At 41.3% G+C, this 22,756-nt stretch overlaps 1 protein-coding gene across 3 annotated transcripts in view; it reads right to left on the bottom strand.

Annotated features, from left to right (window-relative positions):
• Positions 1–22,756, bottom strand: part of FANCL (FA complementation group L) — a 126,419-nt gene that overhangs the window by 27,988 nt on the left and 75,675 nt on the right. For all 3 annotated transcript variants that reach the window (XM_040351149.1, XM_040351151.1, XM_040351152.1), the window contains 3 exons: positions 10,894–11,044; positions 9,517–9,600; positions 2,092–2,137 (listed from right to left, as the gene is read on the bottom strand). In XM_040351149.1, coding sequence (XP_040207083.1) covers positions 2,092–2,137; positions 9,517–9,600; positions 10,894–11,044 — 281 coding nt within the window. The remainder of the gene's footprint in view (positions 1–2,091; positions 2,138–9,516; positions 9,601–10,893; positions 11,045–22,756) is intronic.

The following is a 22,756-nucleotide window of genomic DNA, read 5'->3' as shown; positions in this document are numbered from 1 at the left end:
ATCCACAATCCAATACTATTACCTAGATTCAGGTACGGCGGCGCATCTTTCCGGGGACTTATCGTATCGTATTTACGCTACGCCGCCTTAAGTCAGAGAGGCAAGTACTGTATTCACAAAGTACTTGCCTCCTAACTTACGGCGGCGTAGCGTAAATGCGGCCGGCTTAAGCGCGCCTAATTCAAATGAGGATGGGGTGTGTTTTATGTTTATTACTCGTGACCCGACGTGATTGACGTTTTTTACGAACGGCGCATGCGCCGTCCGTGTACATATCCCAGTGTGCATTGCTCCAAAGTACCCTGCAAGGACGTATTGGTTTCTACGTGAACGTAAATTACGTCCAGCCCCTTCTCTTTTCTGTTAAAAAAAATTACGTCCAGCCCCATTCACGGACGACTTACACAAACAACGTAAAATTTTCAAATTTCGACGCGGGAACGACGGCCATACCCAACATTGACCAGGCCTCCTAGGGGCAGCTTTAGCTTAACGCGGCGTATCTCTTACGGAAACGGCGTATCTTTACTGCGACGGGCGCACGTACGTTCGTGAATCGGCGTATCTAGTCATTTACATATTCTATGCTTTAAGATACGACAGCGTAGGAGACTTACGCCGCTCATATCTTAGCCTAATTTAAGCGTATCTGGTTTCCAGAATACGCTTAAATTAATGCCGGCGTAGATTCAGAGTTACGACGGCGTATCTACTGATACACCGGCGTAACTCGCTCTGAATCTGCCTATAAATCTAAATGTGATTCATCTTCCCTACTTTAACCCTAGATGGTTTTTTTTTTTACCAAAGTTGTGTCTGGCAATAGATGGCTGGTGTTCTAATAGAACAGAGCAATTTTTGTTAACCGTTTGGCATATTTACTGTGTATAATATTATATAAGGGCCGCCAGGGACCCGGACAAGATGCCCGCCGGGACACGCCGATCGTTCGGGACACGCGCAGAACTGCGGACTGCCTATGTAAACAAGGTAGATTGCCATTCTGTGAGAGGGGAAGGGTCCTACAAAGCAGAAACATGGATCTATGCCTTCCCATAGTACCAGCACCCCCGCACAGTTAGTAAGCACTCCCTAGGCACACATTTAACCCTTTGATTGCCCCTGAGGTTAACTTTCTGTCAGTGTCATTAGTACAGTGATAGTGCATATTTGTAGCACTGATCACTGTATTAGTGTCACTGGTCCCCAAAAAGTATCATTTAGGTTGAACTTGCATTAGATTCACATAGAAAACAGTGTAGAGAGACTTGTTTTTCCCTGCACTAGAATCGGATCGCATGGGTGTTCTCACCTATGTGATTTGATCCTTGTGCGAGTTCACAGTTCGCACTGCGATCTGTGAACAAAACTGGGGGTGTCATTAACTTTAATGACTTTTATCTATATTGCCGGGACCCAACAATTCAATATAGCCACATTTTTCCTTTAGAAATTTCATTTTGTGCAGGGACTGTTCTAAACACGGGAAAAAAATGGGCCACTTTACAGGCATAGTATAGACACCCCCAGGTACGAAATTTAAAGGAATATTTCACTTTAAGCAATTTTTAAAAACATGTTTTGCATTGATACATGTCCCCTGGGGCAGGACCCAGGTCCCCAAACACTTTTTATGACAATACCATGCATATTAACCTTTAAAATTAGCACTTTTGATTTTTCACATTCGTGTCCCATAGACTTTAATGGTGTTCGCGTGTTCAAACAAATTTTTTGCCTGTTCGCATGTTCTGCTGCGAATCGAACTGGGGGGTGTTCGGCTCATCCCAAGTGATCAAATGCCACCAAAAGAAAGCTCCAATTATGGTAAAAAAAAAAAAAAAAGACATACATTTTATTTGGGTACAGCATCATTGTCAATTAAAATAACGCAGTGCTGTATCGCCAAAAATGGCCTGGTCATGAAGGGGGTTAAACCTTCCAGAGGGCAAGTGGTTTATTAGGCCAAAAAACAACACAGCCAGGGGCCCACCCGTGTTTACCTCTGCATGCTGGGGTGGCATCTACAGGGACATATGAGATATTTTATTTATTTTTATTAAAAGAAAAACAATTTTATATTATGCTTACCATAAATGTATGTTGCTGTTGAGTTTTTCTTTTAAAGGTTGTACCACTGAAAATAATGTCATAAATACTGTTATGATGACAAAACACATCTAAATTACTTGTAGAGCTAAACATACTAAATATTCATCAACAGATAAAAAAATTATCTAAATTCTATTTGGATAAAGTAAAGAAGGGTTGGATCTTCTACCAGGTTTTTCTTACTGTCTGTGACCTCACTGGGGAAAGACAAAAGAGAGAAGCGCCTCTGAGTATACTGCTTTTAATTTTAAAACATAAAAATATATCCAGCACTTACATCATAGTAGTATGGTGCAGTCGTGGGAGCTGGTGTACATCTGTAGCAGACAGTCCGCAAAGCATGAGAGCTGGGCAGCCGGAGGGAGCCGGGGAGAGAGACGGCTAAGTCCTCGTTGTTGTGCCGCTGCTAGGCAATGAGTTCATCAGCTGTTGCGTGACGTCAGATCGGACGGAGGCTGAGGAGGACCACAACGCGTTTCAGAGCCTGCGCACGGAAAAGACCAGCGCGCTCCTTTTTCAAGTGTAATGAATGGAGGACAGGGCTCATATTTTAAACAGTCATGTGATTAGTGCCGACCAATAGGAGTGCAAGGATAACGAGCAGGTGAAAATAAATGAAGTTGCTTAGTTGAAACTGACAGCGGGACAAAAAATATATACTTAAAATGGGAGATATTGTAAAGTGTCATCTGAAGAGGGTAAATATAGCTGTAATAAGTATATATGAAAAAATTATCTGTAATAAATATACGTATAGTAAAAGTAGCTATGTCTACATATACATATAGAGGGGGAAGCATGATTGAAAAATAGAGGCAACGTTTTACAAACATTGGACACTAGGGGGCCACCAGAGTAAGAATATAGACGGCACCTCAATTTAAAATTATATTATAATGGGAATGCTTATAAAAGGCATTACTACGGGTAGTGGCAATAAAACCCGCAAAGCTATGATGAGGCAAATACAAACATAACATAAAATTGAATGTGAATTTAAATGAATAAAAACTGATCATATCAAGAAATGGAATACAATACAGGGACAAGTAGGAACAATCATTGAGCATATCAGGCCCAAATGTAAATGGAGACTGATACGTAATAGAATGTAAGAAGATATATATATATAAATATAAATATACATGTATAAAAAAGATATATATATATAAAAAATACATATATAAAAAGAACAGTGTAGAAATGTGAGGAGGAGGGACACTGACTCTTCGAAAAAAGGGGGGGGGGGGCGTATATGTAGGGATACATACATAAACACACATATGCATGTATCCACATACACGTATAGATATGTACTAACACAATAAAGTTAAAATGTAAAGAATATGTATATTTGGATATTTAAAGAATGGCATTAACGTCTAATTCTTCGTTGAGGCCGAGAGGAGAGAGACAATCAAGAGTGAATATCCAGAAAGTCTCGCGTTCGCACAGTCTGGAAAAACGCTCAGCCTCAGAGAGGCCCCTAGGTATGGATTCAATGACCCATACCCGTAGGCCCTCCGTAGATTGATCGTGATGCTCCAGGAAATGGCGAGGCACACTGTGTTCGTCACATCCAGCCTCAACGAAGCGTCGGTGCGCACCAAAACGCTGTCTCAAAGGATTAATGGTGCGACCAACATAGAGTAGTTTACAGGGGCATGTGATGCAGTAAACCACATAGTCGCTGGAACAATTGTAAAAGTTGTCCAGCGAGTATGATTTACCTCTATGAAAAAAGTCTTTTTGGCCATGGGTAACGAATGGACAGGTTTTACACCTGGGTTTGTTGCACCTGTACATCCCTTTAAGTGGGATCAGACAGGTGGAATCTAACGGTTTAAGACTTTTTAACCTACTGGGTGCTATCTTGTTTTTAAGGGTAGGGGCCCTTCTGTACGTGACTTTGGGTTTATCACACAAAGTGGTAGCCAAATGGGGGTCTTGTTTAAGTATGTTCCAATGTTTTGAGAGAATTTGTTCCATTTTTTTGTATTGTCCATGGAAACCGGTGATAAAACGCACCGCAGGTTTTTCAGGTGATTTAACAGTTTTGGGTTTTTTTCCGGGGAGAAAGATGTTGTAAGCATGATCTATCAAGGGTTCAGGGTACCCTTTTTCAAGGAATTTTTGTTTTAAGTGAACACTTTGGAGAATATAATCACTATCTTTGGTACAGTTTTGGCGTAATCGGCAGAATTGGCCTTTGGGTATGTTTTTGACCCAAAGTGGGTGGTGACAACTATCATAATGCAGGTAAGAATTTCCTGCAGTTGGTTTAGTGTAGTTGCGGACAAATATGTTGTTCTGTTCGTGACATAGTTCTAAATCAAGAAAGGCCAGAGACTCCTGATTCCACACGAAAGAGAAAGAGAGTCCTAACTGATTGGCATTACAGTGATCGACAAAGCTATTCACCAAACTGGAGGGAAGATCTTAATAAATTTATTAGGAATCTTACCCTTAAGAGATTTTACCATATACAATCTCTTAAGGAGACACCGTTATTGAAAGAGTCTTCACTTATCTCCACCTCCAACGAGACCACATTAAATCTTTCCCTTCATGACACGTCCCACATGAGCCCATTGCTCGCAGACTCTGGTGAGTTTAATTCTGAGCTTGACTTTCATTTACTTACTCAACACCTGGTTACTTCACCTCCGATTATACATACATCCTTTAAACCCAAATCACTATTTTTCCCAACAAAATCTAAGGGACCCTATTTAGAATCCTTTTATAGAGTAGTGTTTGCTGAATTTCAACAGTTATGCCAACAGTCAGCCCTCCTAAGCAAACACCATAAGTTTAACCTTAAATCAGGAGAGAGAGCGTCCCTCAAACGTTTCCTCAATAATCCTGACCTCATAATCAAACCAGCTGATAAGGGTGGAGGCATTGTAATCCAGGACAGACAGTCGTATGTACTTGAAGCCTTGAGATTACTAGCCGATACCAATACCTATAAAAAACTAACAATTGATCCCCTCCCCCTTTTTCGTGAAGAAGCCGACACTCTTATCTCACAAGCCACAGCTGACCTAGTCATTGACAAGAAAGAAGCAGCTTTTCTACGAAAAGACTTCTATAGTACACCATATTTTTACCATTTACCAAAGGTACATAAGGATTCATTACACCCACCCGGTAGGCCTATTGTTGCCTCTATGAACAGTGTAACCAGTGGCTTTTCATTATACATAGATTCTTTTCTGCAACCCCTAGCTCAGAAACTCCCATCTTACATACGTGATTCTATACATCTTATGGAACTCTTGTCCCCCTATGCTTGGCAGGAGAACTATTCCTGGTTGTCTTTGGATGTCAATTCTCTATACACTTCCATTCCCCATAACATTGGCCTTCGTGCCATACAGGAATTCCTATTCTCTGACCCTTTGCTTAATTCAAAACAGATGGCCTTCATTTTAGAGGCCACCTCCTTTTGTCTTAACCATAATTATTTTCATTTTGAAGGCGACTTCTACCTACAGACCCATGGGACAGCGATGGGCGCAAATTTTGCCCCGTCCTATGCCAACCTGACCATGGGTCTGTGGGAGAACTCAGCTATATGGAAAGACAACCTTTTCTCGAGACACATCATATTTTACGGCCGATACATCGATGACATTGTCATCATCTGGGATGGTCCCTCCAGTTTGGTGAATAGCTTTGTCGATCACTGTAATGCCAATCAGTTAGGACTCTCTTTCTCTTTCGTGTGGAATCAGGAGTCTCTGGCCTTTCTTGATTTAGAACTATGTCACGAACAGAACAACATATTTGTCCGCAACTACACTAAACCAACTGCAGGAAATTCTTACCTGCATTATGATAGTTGTCACCACCCACTTTGGGTCAAAAACATACCCAAAGGCCAATTCTGCCGATTACGCCAAAACTGTACCAAAGATAGTGATTATATTCTCCAAAGTGTTCACTTAAAACAAAAATTCCTTGAAAAAGGGTACCCTGAACCCTTGATAGATCATGCTTACAACATATTTCTCCCCGGAAAAAAACCCAAAACTGTTAAATCACCTGAAAAACCTGCGGTGCGTTTTATCACCGGTTTCCATGGACAATACAAAAAAATGGAACAAATTCTCTCAAAACATTGGAACATACTTAAACAAGACCCCCATTTGGCTACCACTTTGTGTGATAAACCCAAAGTCACGTACAGAAGGGCCCCTACCCTTAAAAACAAGATAGCACCCAGTAGGTTAAAAAGTCTTAAACCGTTAGATTCCACCTGTCTGATCCCACTTAAAGGGATGTACAGGTGCAACAAACCCAGGTGTAAAACCTGTCCATTCGTTACCCATGGCCAAAAAGACTTTTTTCATAGAGGTAAATCATACTCGCTGGACAACTTTTACAATTGTTCCAGCGACTATGTGGTTTACTGCATCACATGCCCCTGTAAACTACTCTATGTTGGTCGCACCATTAATCCTTTGAGACAGCGTTTTGGTGCGCACCGACGCTTCGTTGAGGCTGGATGTGACGAACACAGTGTGCCTCGCCATTTCCTGGAGCATCACGATCAATCTACGGAGGGCCTACGGGTATGGGTCATTGAATCCATACCTAGGGGCCTCTCTGAGGCTGAGCGTTTTTCCAGACTGTGCGAACGCGAGACTTTCTGGATATTCACTCTTGATTGTCTCTCTCCTCTCGGCCTCAACGAAGAATTAGACGTTAATGCCATTCTTTAAAAATCCAAATATACATATTCTTTACATTTTAACTTTATTGTGTTAGTACATATCTATACGTGTATGTGGATACATGCATATGTGTGTTTATGTATGTATCCCTACATATACGCCCCCCCCCCCCCCTTTTTTCGAAGAGTCAGTGTCCCTCCTCCTCACATTTCTACACTGTTCTTTTTATATATGTATTTTTTATATATATATATCTTTTTTATACATGTATATTTATATTTATATATATATCTTCTTACATTCTATTACGTATCAGTCTCCATTTACATTTGGGCCTGATATGCTCAATGATTGTTCCTACTTGTCCCTGTATTGTATTCCATTTCTTGATATGATCAGTTTTTATTCATTTAAATTCACATTCAATTTTATGTTATGTTTGTATTTGCCTCATCATAGCTTTGCGGGTTTTATTGCCACTACCCGTAGTAATGCCTTTTATAAGCATTCCCATTATAATATAATTTTAAATTGAGGTGCCGTCTATATTCTTACTCTGGTGGCCCCCTAGTGTCCAATGTTTGTAAAACGTTGCCTCTATTTTTCAATCATGCTTCCCCCTCTATATGTATATGTAGACATAGCTACTTTTACTATACGTATATTTATTACAGATAATTTTTTGATATATACTTATTACAGCTATATTTACCCTCTTCAGATGACACTTTACAATATCTCCCATTTTAAGTATATATTTTTTGTCCCGCTGTCAGTTTCAACTAAGCAACTTCATTTATTTTCACCTGCTCGTTATCCTTGCACTCCTATTGGTCGGCACTAATCACATGACTGTTTAAAATATGAGCCCTGTCCTCCATTCATTACACTTGAAAAAGGAGCGCGCTGGTCTTTTCCGTGCGCAGGCTCTGAAACGCGTTGTGGTCCTCCTCAGCCTCCGTCCGATCTGACGTCACGCAACAGCTGATGAACTCATTGCCTAGCAGCGGCACAACAACGAGGACTTAGCCGTCTCTCTCCCCGGCTCCCTCCGGCTGCCCAGCTCTCATGCTTTGCGGACTGTCTGCTACAGATGTACACCAGCTCCCACGACTGCACCATACTACTATGATGTAAGTGCTGGATATATTTTTATGTTTTAAAATTAAAAGCAGTATACTCAGAGGCGCTTCTCTCTTTTGTCTTTCTCCTGTATACACTGAGCTGGCTTCGCTCCCGGATAGCAGCCCTGAATTACTGCCGTCAACCACAACAGTTCCTCATTATTATCAATCACAGCCTTTTTTGGCATTCTGCTGGGACTGAACCTATTATGGACTTTTGAATATGAACAGTCATATCGTATATCCCCAATGTGGTTTGTGACTTTTATCTTAAATTAATTGATCTTTTAATTTTATTTACTTTTATTATTATTTTTATCGTTTTACCCTTTGTTGATTGCTTTGTGCAAACACCCTGAGCGCTGTACTCCATCCATTTTCTCTGTGACCTCACTGGGGAGAATCAAGTTTTCTGCTTATACTTGTGACCATTTCCACCAGGACAGAAAAGGACTGGAGATGCAAAATTTATTTTTGGTCATCACCAGAACAAAGGTAGAGGGCAAAGATTATAAGGGGGAAGAAGAAGAAAGAAGAAGAAGAAAAAAAAAAAAAAAAAAGACAGACAGACATACACTTAAGCCCCGGACCATTTTTTTGCTAAATGACCGGGCCACTTTTTGCGATTTGGCACTGCGTCGCTTTAACTGACAATTGCGCGGTCGTGCGATGTGGCTCCCAAACAAAATTAACGTCCTTTTTTTCCTACAAATAGAGCTTTCTTTTGGTGGCATTTGATCACCTCTGCGGTTTTTATTGCCATTGCCATTGCCATTATTTTTTGCGCTATAAACAAAAATAAAGCGATAATTTTGGAAAAAATGCTATATTTTTAACTTTTTGCAATAATAAATATCACCCAAAAAGATATAATTTTTTTCCCTCAGTTTAGGCTGATACGTATTCTTCTACATATTTTTGGTGAAAAAAAAAAAAACGCAATACGCGTTTATTGATTGGTTTGCGCAAAAGTTATAGCGTCTACAAAATAGGGGATAGTTTTATAGCATTTTTATTAATTTTTTTTTTTTTTTTACTAGTATCGCGATCTGCGATTTTTATCATGACTGCGACATTATGGAGGACACATCAGACACTTTTGACACATTTTTGGGACCACTCATTTTTACAGCGATCGGTGCTATAAAAATGCACTGGTTACTGTGAAAATTACACTGGCAGTGAAGGGGTTAACCACTAGTTGGCGCTGTAGGGGTTAAGTGTTCCCTAAGGAGTGATTCTTACTGTAGGGGGGCATGGCTTGCTGTGACACGTCACTGATCGTGTTCCCGATGACAGGGAACACGATCAGGGACAGAGATGTTGTGTTTACACTACCATCTCCCCGTTCTATCTCTCCGTGAGACGATCGCGGGTATGCCCGCAGCGATCAAGTCCGCGGGACCCGTGGGCGCGCACCCGCAACAATCGCTTCTTAAAAGGGGATGTATAGGTACGTCCTTTTGCCTGCCCGTGCCATGCTGCAGACGTATATCTGCGGGCGGCAAGCGGTTAAGTCATATATGTAAAAAAGCCTAAATGCCTTTGATTTACATCAGTACACATGCAATAGAAGAGATGTTTAAATAGTATCACACCATGGTCAGCTCCAAGGAAGTAGCATTCCGGAAGCATTGTGGGGTGCCTTGGATCCACGTCAATAGTAATGGACACATTATTACCTGTAAACATTAGAATGGTACAGTTAAAGAGAGATTCCTACTTATGTTGTGTTTCAGATCATAACAAAATCTATACAATTATTGTATGTCTTTATAATCAATATTGGAATCGGTCAGGATAAAATATGAGAGCTACCATTGTCAAATTGGTTTTCAAATTGGCAGGCTAAAGGGTTCTAATTTTTATTATTATTTAATGAATGAATGCCTGACCATGAACAAGCATCCAGTATGGAAGTACAGTACAGGTTATGCATTTTTGTGTCAACAGACTTTTGTTCGCCATCTATAGGAGAACAAAAAGAGGGTGCACCAGCCTAGTGCATTATCTTTTTAACATGGTTTATTAGAAAAGTGGAAATAGGTAATTATGCTCACAAACCAATAAAGAAAAAAAAAAAAGCTCATCAATCATACACATACAGAACTGCCAAAATTGCTAAGCATACTTCATGTTTCATGCAACGCATTTCGAGGGAGGTCCCCTCTTCATCAGAGGTAAAACAATTCTACCTACTGCATGACTATTTATATCATCTGTAGTTACATGTTAGAAACCTCAAACCCTCCTACTTCAACAAGTCACAAGCTCTCTGCTCAGGAAGCCCTGAGAACCGAGCGATCAGTGGTGTTTGATCGGCTCGGTTCTCAGTAAGAGTCGGGGAGACAGATGCAGCATCAGACCAATGCTGCTTCCACCTAGGCAAGTATGATTTTGCAAAAAAAAAAAAAAAACATAAAACAAACCCATACTTTACTTTCAAGGCAACTTCAAGTCGCCTCCAGGACAGGCAAATTTGCCAGTGGCCAATCAAACAATAATCAGCTCTGTGGGAGGGAGGGGTTTGCCTGAGTTGCTTCAGTTAAGACAGCCTTAAGTTGAATTTGCAAGCATAAGTGTACCTTAAAGGTCTACTGTGCTGCCCACCTTATGTTATACTCACCTTCAGCACCAATTTAGCAATCTTCACTGCAAGGCCCCACTCAGAACGATACAGCCTTTCCTCCGAAAACTGCTGCTTCATACTTCACGTATGGGCTACAACTTCATTCATTCCTATAGGAAAGAAGCACTTCAAGCATTTACTTTCCTATAGAAATTAATGGGGTTGCAGTGCACATGTGCAGCACAAACAGTTTCCACTTTTAGATAAAAGCCAATTTTAAAATATTGCTAAATGCAGTGGGATGTGTATACCAGAGAAATGCCTATTTACAGAACATGTGATGGGATAGTGTGTTGGGAAGCAGCATACACATTTAGTATATAAGAAAAAGATAACATCCCCTCACCTATGGCTATCCTTCTCACGGTGGCACTTCTTGAGGGTTTTTCTGGTTCCAACACCCAGGTTTTCTTGTCAACTTCATCCAAAGCATCCCAGAAAACTTTTAATGATTCCAATGCTGACAAAGCTTGGTTGTAGATATCTTGTAAGTTACTCTAATAAAACATAAGAAAACAAACATTTACAGTATATGAACAGTATAGTATACTTTAACTCATCAGAAAAAAACATTGCTGTATAAATGTTTTAGATATAGTCACGGAGCAGCCTTAGATGTGGACATTTAAGTGGTGTTTTAGTCAAAAAAGTCTTTTAGCTTAATGCATTGTATCCATTAGGGGTGTTACTTAACTACTTGCCGACCTGCTGCCGTCATTCTACGGCGGCAGGTTGGCTCTCCTGCGCGAGAGCCCGTAACTCTTCGTCGGCTCTCTCGCAGGCCACTAGGGGCGAGCGCGCACCACCCGCTTGCCCCCGACTCCCGTGCGCGTGCCCGATCGCCGCCGGGCACACACGATCGCTCGTTACAGAGCGGGGACCGGGAGCTGTGTGTGTAAACACACAGCTCCCGGTCCTGTCAGGGGGGAAAAAGCTGATCCTCTGTTCATACAATGTATGAACAGAAGATCAGTGATTTCCCCTAGTGAGGCCACCCCCCCTACAGTTAGAACACACCCAGGGACATACTTAACCCCCTCCCCGCGTCCGAAGTATACGCCATAATATCGCAGTACCAAAAAAAAAATCGCTGATCACCGCCATTACTAGTAAAAAAAAAAAATATTAATAAAAATACCATAAAAATACCCCCTATTTTGTAAACGTTATAACTTTTGCGCAAACCAATCAATAAACGCATATTGCGATTATTTTATACGAAAAATATGTAGAAGAATACGTATCGGCCTAAACTGAGGAAAAAAAAGTTTTTTTTATATATTTTATAAATATAATTTTTTTTCAAAATTGTCGCTCTATTTTTGTTTATAGCGCAAAAACTAAAAACCGCAGAGGTGATCAAATACCACCAAAAGAAAGCTCTATTTGTGGGGGAAAAAAGGACGCCAATTTTGTTTGGGAGCCACGTCGCACGACCGCGCAATTGTCAGTTAAAGCGACGCAGTGCCGAATCGCAAAAAGTACTCTGGTCTTTGACCAGCAATATGGTCCGGGGGTTAAGTGGTTAATAAACGTATATTTTAAGATTTAATATCTCAAAGCTATGATACGAGTTAAATAAGAGTTCTTTTGGAAGTGAAAGCTTCAATATAATAAACATTTATTAGAGCTTATACAAAGTCTAATCTAACACACAGAAACTATCTATAGTCTCAAACAAGCAAACTCAATAGGTTAAAATACAAACATTTACATGGAGGAATATGGAGGATATTCCTCTAAAATATTACAAGTACAAGTGTGTGCAGTTGTGACATGTAAAACAGACCCATGCCATAGTTACCCTTTTAGACCCATCCTTCAGGCCATGCTTCCATAAAGAGAGCTCCCTACTCCTCTCCACTCGCGTATATCTCACTATGCTGACGTCTCATTGGTTGGCCTAGCTAGGATGAGGATTGGAGGCCGTGCTACATAAGTCCGCCCCCCCTTTCATGCAAATCCTGCTGACTATATCCGGGCAGGAGATTAACCACTTGCTTTCCAGCCCATTGTCAAAAGACGTCCTGTGTTTAAAGATGGATATCTCAATAACGGCAGCAGCTGCTGTCACAACTGAGGTATCCATCTTTAGTGCCGACGGTCCTGTACACGATAACGGCGGTCTCCGCGGCGGATTTGCCGCAAGATCGCCGTTATCGGTGGCGGGAGAGGGCCCCCCCCCCCTCCCGCCGCTGTCCCGCGCCCTCCGCCGCTTACCGGTGCCGTCGGTAGCGGCGGAGGGGATCGCGACCATCCGGCAGCTGAGCGGGGACGAGACTGAAGGAAAAATCTCCTTCGCCCGTCCCCCATAGCTCTGCTGGGCGGAAGTGACGTCAAAACGTCAGTCCCGCCCAGCCTCTTAAAGAAACATTTTTTTTTTTGTCATTTGAAAAAATGACATTTCCAAATTTTTTTTTTTTTTTTTTGCATTTAAGCCCAAATATGAGATCTGAGGTCTTTTTGACCCCAGATCTCATATTTAAGAGGACCTGTCATGCTTTTTTCTATTACAAGGGATGTTTACATTCCTTGTAATAGGAATAAAAGTGATAATTTTTTTTTTTTATTATTTCACTGTTAAAAATTGTAAAATAAGTAAAAATAAATGCGAAAAGCAAAAAAAAAATTTTTTAAAGCGCCCCGTCCCGACGAGCTCGCGCGTAGAAGCGAACGTATACGCGAGTAGCGCCGACATATGAAAACAGTATTCAAACCACACAAGTGAGGTATCGCCGCGATCGTTAGAGCGAGAGCAATAATTTTAGCCTTAGGCCTACTCCGTAACTCAAAAAATGCAACCTGTAGAATTTTTTAAACGTCGCCTATCAAGATTTTTAAGGGTAAAAGTTTGACGCCATGCCACGAGCGGGCGCAATTTTTAAGCGTGACATGTTGGGTATCATTTTACTCGGCGTAACATTATCTTTCACAATATATAAAAAAATTGGGCCAAATTTATTGTTGTGTTATTTTTTAATTTAAAAAAGTGAATTTTTTCCAAAAAAAGTGCGCTTGTAAGACCGCTGCGCAAATACGGTGTGACAAAAAGTATTGCAATGACTGCCATTTTATTCTCTAGGGTGTTAGAAAAAAATATATATATAATGTTTGGGGGTTTTAAGTAATATTCTAGCAAAAAAAACTGTTTTAGTCTCGTAAACACTGAATCTGAAAAACAGGCTTAGTAATGAAGTGGTTAAATAGGCTTTTCCCAGATTTAAAGGGTTGGGCTATCTTCATTGCACATCACAGCATGGAGTCAATCACAGAAAGTGGTTTAACTCATGGCTCTGTATCGTCTAGTAAGCACAATCGGCTTTCCTCTGTGCTAAATGACATATTAGCAAGCTAAATGAACTACACATATTTATATTTATAAAATTTACATTACTCAAAAACCATAAGGCAACAGGGGAAAAAAATCTTCCAGTTGCTGTTCCATCCCCCACTCCCTAAATACTTACCCGAGCCCTGTATTGATCCAGCACTGTGCCTGGCTGGAGGTCTTCTCCCCTCTCTCTCTCTGCTCTTGTAAGCCTGGATGAGAGCAGCAAGAGCCACTGGCTCCTGCTGTTGTCAGTCAAATCCTGTGAGGAAGGTGTGAGGCGGGGCAGAGACGCCTATGGACGCACACAGCCTAGCTTGTGAGTGAGCATGCACATCTGGCACCATGGGAAGCAGATTCCTATAGGGGCAAAAAGAGAAGAGGAGGAACAGGGAACGCTGGCAGGGGACTCCAGAAAGGGAGGTTCAGGACTGCTCTGTACAATAACCTTGCACAGAACAGGTAGGTATAACATGAATATTATTTTATAAAAAAAAAAAAAAGAAGAAAAATGAAAAATTACTTTACAACCACTTGAAAAGGAGACTTAAGCTGGCCCAACATGCATAGATTTCTTTCATTCCACCTGCAAGCCCACTGAAATCTAACATATTCTTCCACCCATGTTTAGCAGCGCATATGGATGAACCTTCTCTGCTGGCTATTATATTCTGACAGCTGGCACCCGTGGCTTTCAGAATACCTCAAAAGTGACTATTTGATAGAATGAAGGAGCTTTTCAGCCACTCCATTTGGCTCCTTCAACAAATGTTAATTAAACAATGTCAGCCTTTACCAAAGTACAATCCCAACTAATTTTTTTTTCAGTTTAAAATAGAGAAGGATTAGAAATTCTGCCAGATTTCCACTGCTTCCTGGGTTCCCCATCAAGAGGATTTAAATTTTACATAACGTAACATGCCTTCCTTAGAATGTGACCTAGTATGGGAGAACCATGGGTGCGGTTTCCCAATGACAGGTATATTTAGGGGCCCCTCCACACTGTCTTCCCACTGTCTCAGATTTTTTGACTAGCACACCTAAATGTTTTGTTCAGCTTTTGGATTAATGGCAGGCATCCAATGTTGGTATTGCAATGCGACTCGGGCCGGTGCCAAGAAAAAACATATGTGGAAGTGTGTGGCGATGATGCGATCAAGCCTTGATGTGTTTCGATTAATCAGCGGGTCCTCATCAGGAAGCTCTAATTCCGCCATCTTTATTGTTGGTATTTATACCCTTCCGGGGACTAAACCAATTAGCCAAATTACCTGCCGCACACATTGGGTTTTAAAAATCCTGAACCACAACACAAGTATTACATATAAATTAAATAAATTAAAACATCCCTAGTTTGTCATGCACTGGAGATAGGTGGCCATACAGTGCAGTGAGTATACATCTATGTGGGGCACCTTTAGCACAGTTGGAGTCAAGCTCTGGAATATTGTCCATAGAGCACAAGCACTTTACCACGGGATAATCTGTGTACTGAATTCAGCAGATTATTAATGAGCTATGATGCACTATTTCTGATTATCATTTAATTGCCGAGCATAGCGTATTTTATCTGTATTTGTTTAACTGTATTGCACATTGCATACATTCACACTACAGCTATAATATTTATATATATATATATATATATATATATATATATATATATATATATATACACACACACACACACACACACACATACATACACACACACACACACACACACACACACACATATATATATATTGTGACAGGAAGTCAGGTAAATCTGTGGGTGTTGTCACAGATGGGAGATACATTTCTGCCTTGTTTAGACACTACACCAATTATTATCAGGCGTCGGCTGCAGAAGTAGCCAGAAAGGTTTAAGGACGTTGGAAAACTTCAGCTGTTCAGAATGAGGCAATTAAGGCCTCTATAAGTAATCCAGAGGATTACTACTGATTGCTGCATCCTGAGGCTTTTTGAGTGAAGGAGAGCAGTGAACAGAAATACTTCTGAAGAGGTGAGGTGCAGTTGATTTTGCTGTGTGATAAAAATCAAAAATACTATTTGTTTTTCTGCTGTAGGACCAGCAGTGTCGGCCCAGCAGTAGACTGTGCCAGACTGCATAGATAGGTTCCTGTGTGGTGAAGGTAGACGCCCCAAGTGGCCAGGGTTTATTTTATGTTTAATTTTGTTTATGCTGTTTGGATGCTTGCACTTGTTTCCAGCAAGATGGAAGAAAAAAACAAATTCTTTGTTTTCAACCGTCTTCGGCTGTTTCTCTGTATCGTTCCGTGTGTAGTGAACCCATCCAGGGGGTCACACCCCCCCGCTACCAAGCTAACCCCTTACTATATATATATATATATATATATATATATATATATATATATATAGTGCCTTGCGAAAGTATTCGGCCCCCTTGAACTTTGCGACCTTTTGCCACATTTCATGCTTCAAACATAAAGATATAAAACTGTAATTTTTTTTGAAGAATCAACAACAAGTGGGACACAATCATGAAGTAGAACGAAATTTATTGGATATTTCAAACTTTTTTAACAAATAAAAAACTGAAAAATTGGGCGTGCAAAATTATTCAGCCCCCTTAAGTTAATACTTTGTAGCGCCACCTTTTGCTGCGATTACAGCTGTAAGTCTCTTGGGGTATGTCTCTATCAGTTTTGCACATCGAGAGACTGAAATTTTTGCCCATTCCTCCTTGCAAAACAGCTCGAGCTCAGTGAGGTTGTTTTCAGTTCTTTCCACAGATTCTCGATTGGATTCAGGTCTGGACTTTGACTTGGCCATTCTAACACCTGGATATGTTTATTTGTGAACCATTCCATTGTAGATTTTGCTTTATGTTTTGGATAATTGTCTTGTTGGAAGACAAATCTCCGTCCCAGTCTCAGGTCTTTTGCAGACTCCATCAGGTTTTCTTCCAGAATGGTCCTGTATTTGGCTCCATCCATCTTCCCATCAATTTTAACCATCTTCCCTGTCCCTGCTGAAGAAAAGCAGGCCTAAACCATGATGCTGCCACCACCATGTTTGACAGTGGGGATGGTGTGTTCAGGGTGATGAGCTGTGATTCTTTTACGCCAAACATAACGTTTTGCATTGTTGCCAAAAAGTTTGATTTTGGTTTCATCTGACCAGAGCACCTTCTTCCACATGTTTGGTGTGTCTCCCAGGTGGCTTGTGGCAAACTTTAAACGACACTTTTTATGGATATCTTTAAGAAATGGCTTTCTTCTTGCCACTCTTCCATAAAGGCCAGATTTGTGCAGTATACGACTGATTGTTGTCCTATGGACAGAGTCTCCCACCTCAGCTGTAGATCTCTGCAGTTCATCCAGAGTGATCATGGGCCTCTTGGCTGCATCTCTGATCAGTCTTCTCCTTGTATGAGCTGAAAGTTTAGAGGGAAGGCCAGGTCTTCGTAGATTTGCAGTGGTCTGATACTCCTTCCATTTCAATATTATCGATTGCACAGTGCTCCTTGGGATGTTTAAAGCTTGGGAAATCTTTTTGTATCCAAATCCGGCTTTAAACTTCTCCACAACAGTATCTCGGACCTGCCTGGTGTGTTCCTTGTTCTTCATGATGCTCTCTGCGCTTTAAACGGACCTCTGAGACTATCACAGTGCAGGTGCATTTATACGGAGACTTGATTACACACAGGTGGATTCTATTTATCATCATTAGTCATTTAGGTCAACATTGGATCATTCAGAGATCCTCACTGAACTTCTGGAGAGAGTTTACTGCACTGAAATTAAAGGGGCTGAATAATTTTGCACGCCCAATTTTTCAGTTTTTTATTTGTTAAAAAAGTTTGAAATATCCAATAAATTTCATTCCACTTCATGATAGTGTCCCACTTGTTGTTGATTCTTCAAAAAAAAATACAGTTTTATATCTTTATCTTTGTAGCCTGAAATGTGGCAAAAGGTTGCAAAGTTCAAGGGGGCCGAATACTTTCGCAAGGCACTGTGTGTATATATATATATATATATATATATATATATATATATATATATATATACACATATATACATACACATATATACATACATACACATATACACACACACATACATACATACATACATACACACATTAGGGATTACTTAAAATGGGACAGTAATATTTATCCACAATTAATTATCTCCCAGGATATATGCCATATTGGAAAGAGTGACTCATTCATAATGTTGGGACATATACTGTAAGGAGATGCTAATGTATTCAACTCCAACCACCTGTCTGACTGTTATAATGTAAATTAGTCTATTATAACTTCTAAGGATCTTTCATTGTGGCTTGTGCTAATTGACCCCGTAATTGTGTGAAGGAGTTCTGTGTTAATGTGTATTGTAGTTAGGGAGAGGAGACAGCCAGGCTAGGAAACTCAAAGGTCATGCATAGAGTCATCTTGGCTGCTTAAAGGGATTAGTTAATTAGCTCATGTTAATTAGGTCTGGTCACAGATGTATTTTCAGAGTAATATACGCAGGATATGTATGCACCTCCTCTTTTACTGTATATAAGGCTGTAGTCTTTCAATAAAGATTAGTGGGCCAGATTCACAGTCCGGCGGAGCAGCTTAACCCGTTTACGTTACTCCGCCGCAAATTTTCCGATTTAGTGCCCGATCCACAAAGCACTTACCTGGAAATTTGCGGCGGTGTATCGTAAACAGGTCCGGCGCAAGGCGGCCCAATTCAAATGGGGCGGGTACCATTTAAATTAGGCGCGCTCCCGCGCCGGACGTACTGCGCATGCTCCCGTCACAAATTTCCCGACGTGCTTTGCGCGAAATTACGACGCGCCGACGTTTTGTGAATCGCGACGTGAAAAAAAAGACTTGCGCCGGGAAAAAGAAAATTTTTTAAAAAAATTCAAAAGCGACGCGGGAAAGACGGGCATACTTTAACATGGTGGAGTACTTTTACACAATGTTAAAGGTGCCCTATCTTTGCGACGGAAATCTAACACTCGCGACGACGTAACGACGGGAAAAATCTTTGTGGATCGCCGTAACTCCTAATTTGCATACCCGACGCTGTATTACGACACGAACTCCCCCCAGCGGCGGCCGCGGTATTGCATCCTAAGATCCGACAGTGTAAAACAATTACACCTGTCGGATCTTCTGGCTATCTATGCGTAACTGATTCTATGAATCAGTCGCATAGATAGAACAGATACGACGGCGTATCTGGAGATACGCCGTCGTATCTGCTCTGTGAATCTGGCCCAGTATTCCTATTTGACCTTCAACACGGAGCTTCGTCTCGTATTTGGGGGAGAATTATTTGTATGGGTTTATTTTTCGGCTGGTTGGAGTGTTGGTAGCTGCCTTTGTGTTCGGGAATGGAATATCCTAAACTACTTTAACCCCTTTCATACTCGTGGTGTTGTTACAAATACATACACACACATACATACAGTATCTCACAAAAGTGAGTACAACCCTCACATTTTTGTAAATATTTTATTATATCTTTTCATTTGACAACACTGAAGAAACGACACTGTGCTACAATGTAAAGTAGTGAGTGTACAGCTTGTATAGCAGTGTAAATTTGCAAAGTAACTCAACACAGCCATTAATGTCTAAACCGCTGGCAACATAAGTGGAGTACACACCCAAGTGAAAATGTCCAAATTGGGCCCAAAGTGTCAGTATTTTGTGTGGCCACCATTATTTTCCAGCACCGCTTTAACCTTCACAGGTTGCCACTGGAATCCTCTTCCACTCCTCCATGACGACATCACAAAGCTGGTGGATGTTAGAAACCTTGTGCTCCTCCACCTTCTATTTGAGGTTGCCCCACAGATGCTCAAAAGGGTTTAGGTCTGGAGACATGCTTGGCCAGTCCATCACCTTTAGCCTCAGCTTCTTTAGCAAGGCAGTGGTCGTCTTGGAGGTGTGTTTAGGGTCGTTATGTTGGAATACTGCTCTGCAGCCCAGTCTCCAAAGGGAGGGGGATCATGCTCTGCTTCAGTATGTCACAGTACATGTTGGAATTCATGGCTCCCTCAGTGAACTGTTGTTTCCCAGTGTCTGCAGCACTCATGCAGCCTCAGGCCATGACACTCCCACCACCATCCTCGACTGAAGGCAAGACACACTTGTCTTTGTACTCCTCACCTGGTTGCCACCACACAAGCTTGACATCATCTGAACCAAATAAGTTTATCTTGGTCTCATCAGACCACAGAGTGCTGGGTCATAGAAGGTCCTTAACCCATCAGCAAGACTAGGAGGAACAGGGTGAGTACTGGCAGATTGCTACAAAATTACCTCCATCAGGTCACTGGTGTGAAGGTCTCTGACCAAATCAGAAACAGACTTCATGAGTATGGCCCAAGGGCTCAACGTCCTCTAGTTGACCCTCACCATGGAGTTCGATTACTATTGAACACCAGAATTGGCAGGTCCGCCACTGGCCCCCTATGCTTTTCACAGATGAGAGCAGGTTTACCCTGAGCACATGTGACAGACGTAAAAGGGTCTGGAGAAGTCATGGAGAATGTTATTCTGCCTGTAACATCACTCAGCATGACCAGTTTGGTGTTGGGTCAGTGATGGTCTGGAGAGGGACATCCATAGAGGGATGCACAGACCTCTACAGGCTAGACAATGGCACACCGATTGCCATTAGGTATAGGGATGAAATCCTTGGACACATTGTCGGACCCTACGCTGGTGCAGTGGGTCCTGGGTTCCTCCTGGTGCATGACAATGCCTGGCCTCATGTGGCGAGAGTATGAGGCCAGTTCCTGGAGGATGAAGAAATTGATACCATTGAATGGCCCCAACGCTCACCTGACCTAAATCCAAAAGAACACCTCTGGGACATTATGTGTCGGTCCATCCAACAATGCCAGGTTGCATCTCAGTTTGGTCAAGAGCTCAGTGATGCTCTGGTCCAGATCTGGGAGGAAAAACCTTAGGACACCAACCTTCGTCTCATTAGGAGCATACCCCAATGTTGTCAGGCATGCATACAAGCATCCGGGGGCCACACAAACTACCAAGTACCATTTTAGTTGCTGCAATGAAATTTCAGCAAAATACACTAGCCTGCTGCATCATTTTTTCACTTTGACAATTGGCGTTTCATTGAGTTCAGCCCTCTGTAGGGTGATAATTTTCATTTTCATCAAACGATGTGGCATTTTTTAATTTTCTTAATCGATTAGTTGGCCGAAAAAAAATTGCATTTTTAAAAAAAAAAATTGGCCAATTTGTTGTTGGGCAGATTACAAAACACAAATTACCGCAAAAACACATTACATGCTTTTCTGCAGCTTCTCCATTAAAGTATATTGAACCAAAAAAAAACAAAATAGCACCGTTTGACATTAAAAAAGTCCTTGCCCTTTCCAAATACGCAGCAGCTGAAAAAAAATCATGAATGTGAACGTGTCCCATAGGAAACCATGTAAATGAACTGTAGTGTGTTTCTCAAAAAAGCAGGCGTGACCCAGGCCTGAGATGTTTAGTAACATAATGGGGTTAAAAAAAAAAAATAAGTACAAAAAGAGCAATTGCTACTGTAAGGGGTTCATCTTTTTACTGTGGGGCAGTGAAAGTAATATTTACAGTAGCAATTTGCTTTTTTGTACTATAAAGGGCTAATTTTAGTTTTTTTAACCCCATTATGTTACTGGCCGATTAATCAATTATGAAAATTGTAATCGATTAATTTCATAATCGATTAGTTCTCGATTAATTGATTTGTTGTTTCTGCCCTAAACACGTTACCATATCAGTATAGATATCCAGCATGATAGTTTTCCCCATTGAGATCTGATGTGTTTTCAAAGTATTCCTTTAATTTTTTTGAGCAGTGCATATATATATTTCACATATTTTTCACAGTATTTCTCTTTGGCGTAAAGTTTGTTTTTCCCATCTGATGGTGCCTGCAAAGTTCTGTGGTCAACACCACTTGGCAGAGCCAACTGCACAAAACCAAAGATCTTTTTAGCTGTCTGCAGAGGTTGCATTCTGACCACCTCTGGAAGGAGGGTATTCTTCCCACTAACCATCAATATAAGGGGCATTTTACTCACTGACCAACAATGAATTGGTTTAAGCAGGGGTCCCTTGAGACCTGAAAACTGTATAAAGTGTTCCTCTGGGGCAGTGTTGCCAACCGATCAGATTGAAATGTACTGTCACGACACCCGAAATTTACTGGCGCAGCCACATTTTTACTGGCATTTCACAAAAGTTACAAAATTTTATTTTTAGGTGCAAATTTCAGTATTTAGGCTACAAACAAGTACGCTAGGCAAATAGCAATGTGATTTAAGGTAGATATTAAATTAAAAAAACATATTTTTGTTATTTTCGATATAATAAGGAAAAATTATTTAGTCACATCACCTCCTTCCTCCATCCCCCTGTGCCACCAACACCCCCTGCCTCCAATCACCCCCTGCCACTAACACCCCCTGCCACCAACACTTCATGCCTCCAATCTCCCCCTGCCTCCATCGCCCCCTGCCTCCATCAGCCACCATCACCCCCTGCCTCCAATCACCCCCTGCCACCAACACTCCATGCCTCCAATCTCCCCCTGCCTCCATCAGCCACCATCACCCCCTGCCTCCAATCACCCTCTGCCTCCAACCTCAATGCGCAGTTCCAAGCCGAACTGATCTTGGCTATTTTTACTGGCACATTCCCGCAATTATGGACATTTACGAACAGGGAAAAAAAGTGCCCGTTTTTACGAACTGTCCATAAAAATATGGGACAGTTGGCAACACTGCTCTGGGGTAAAAAGGTTTAGGAAGGACGCCCTACTGAGTTTACAAAGTTCTGTACTGCTTATATAGAAAGCCATTATAATAATAAAAGAATAAAAGC

Source organism: Rana temporaria, chromosome 4 (assembly GCF_905171775.1).
Source record: "Rana temporaria chromosome 4, aRanTem1.1, whole genome shotgun sequence".
Taxonomy (NCBI): domain Eukaryota; kingdom Metazoa; phylum Chordata; class Amphibia; order Anura; family Ranidae; genus Rana; species Rana temporaria.
This window is presented reverse-complemented; position numbering and strand designations above follow the sequence as displayed.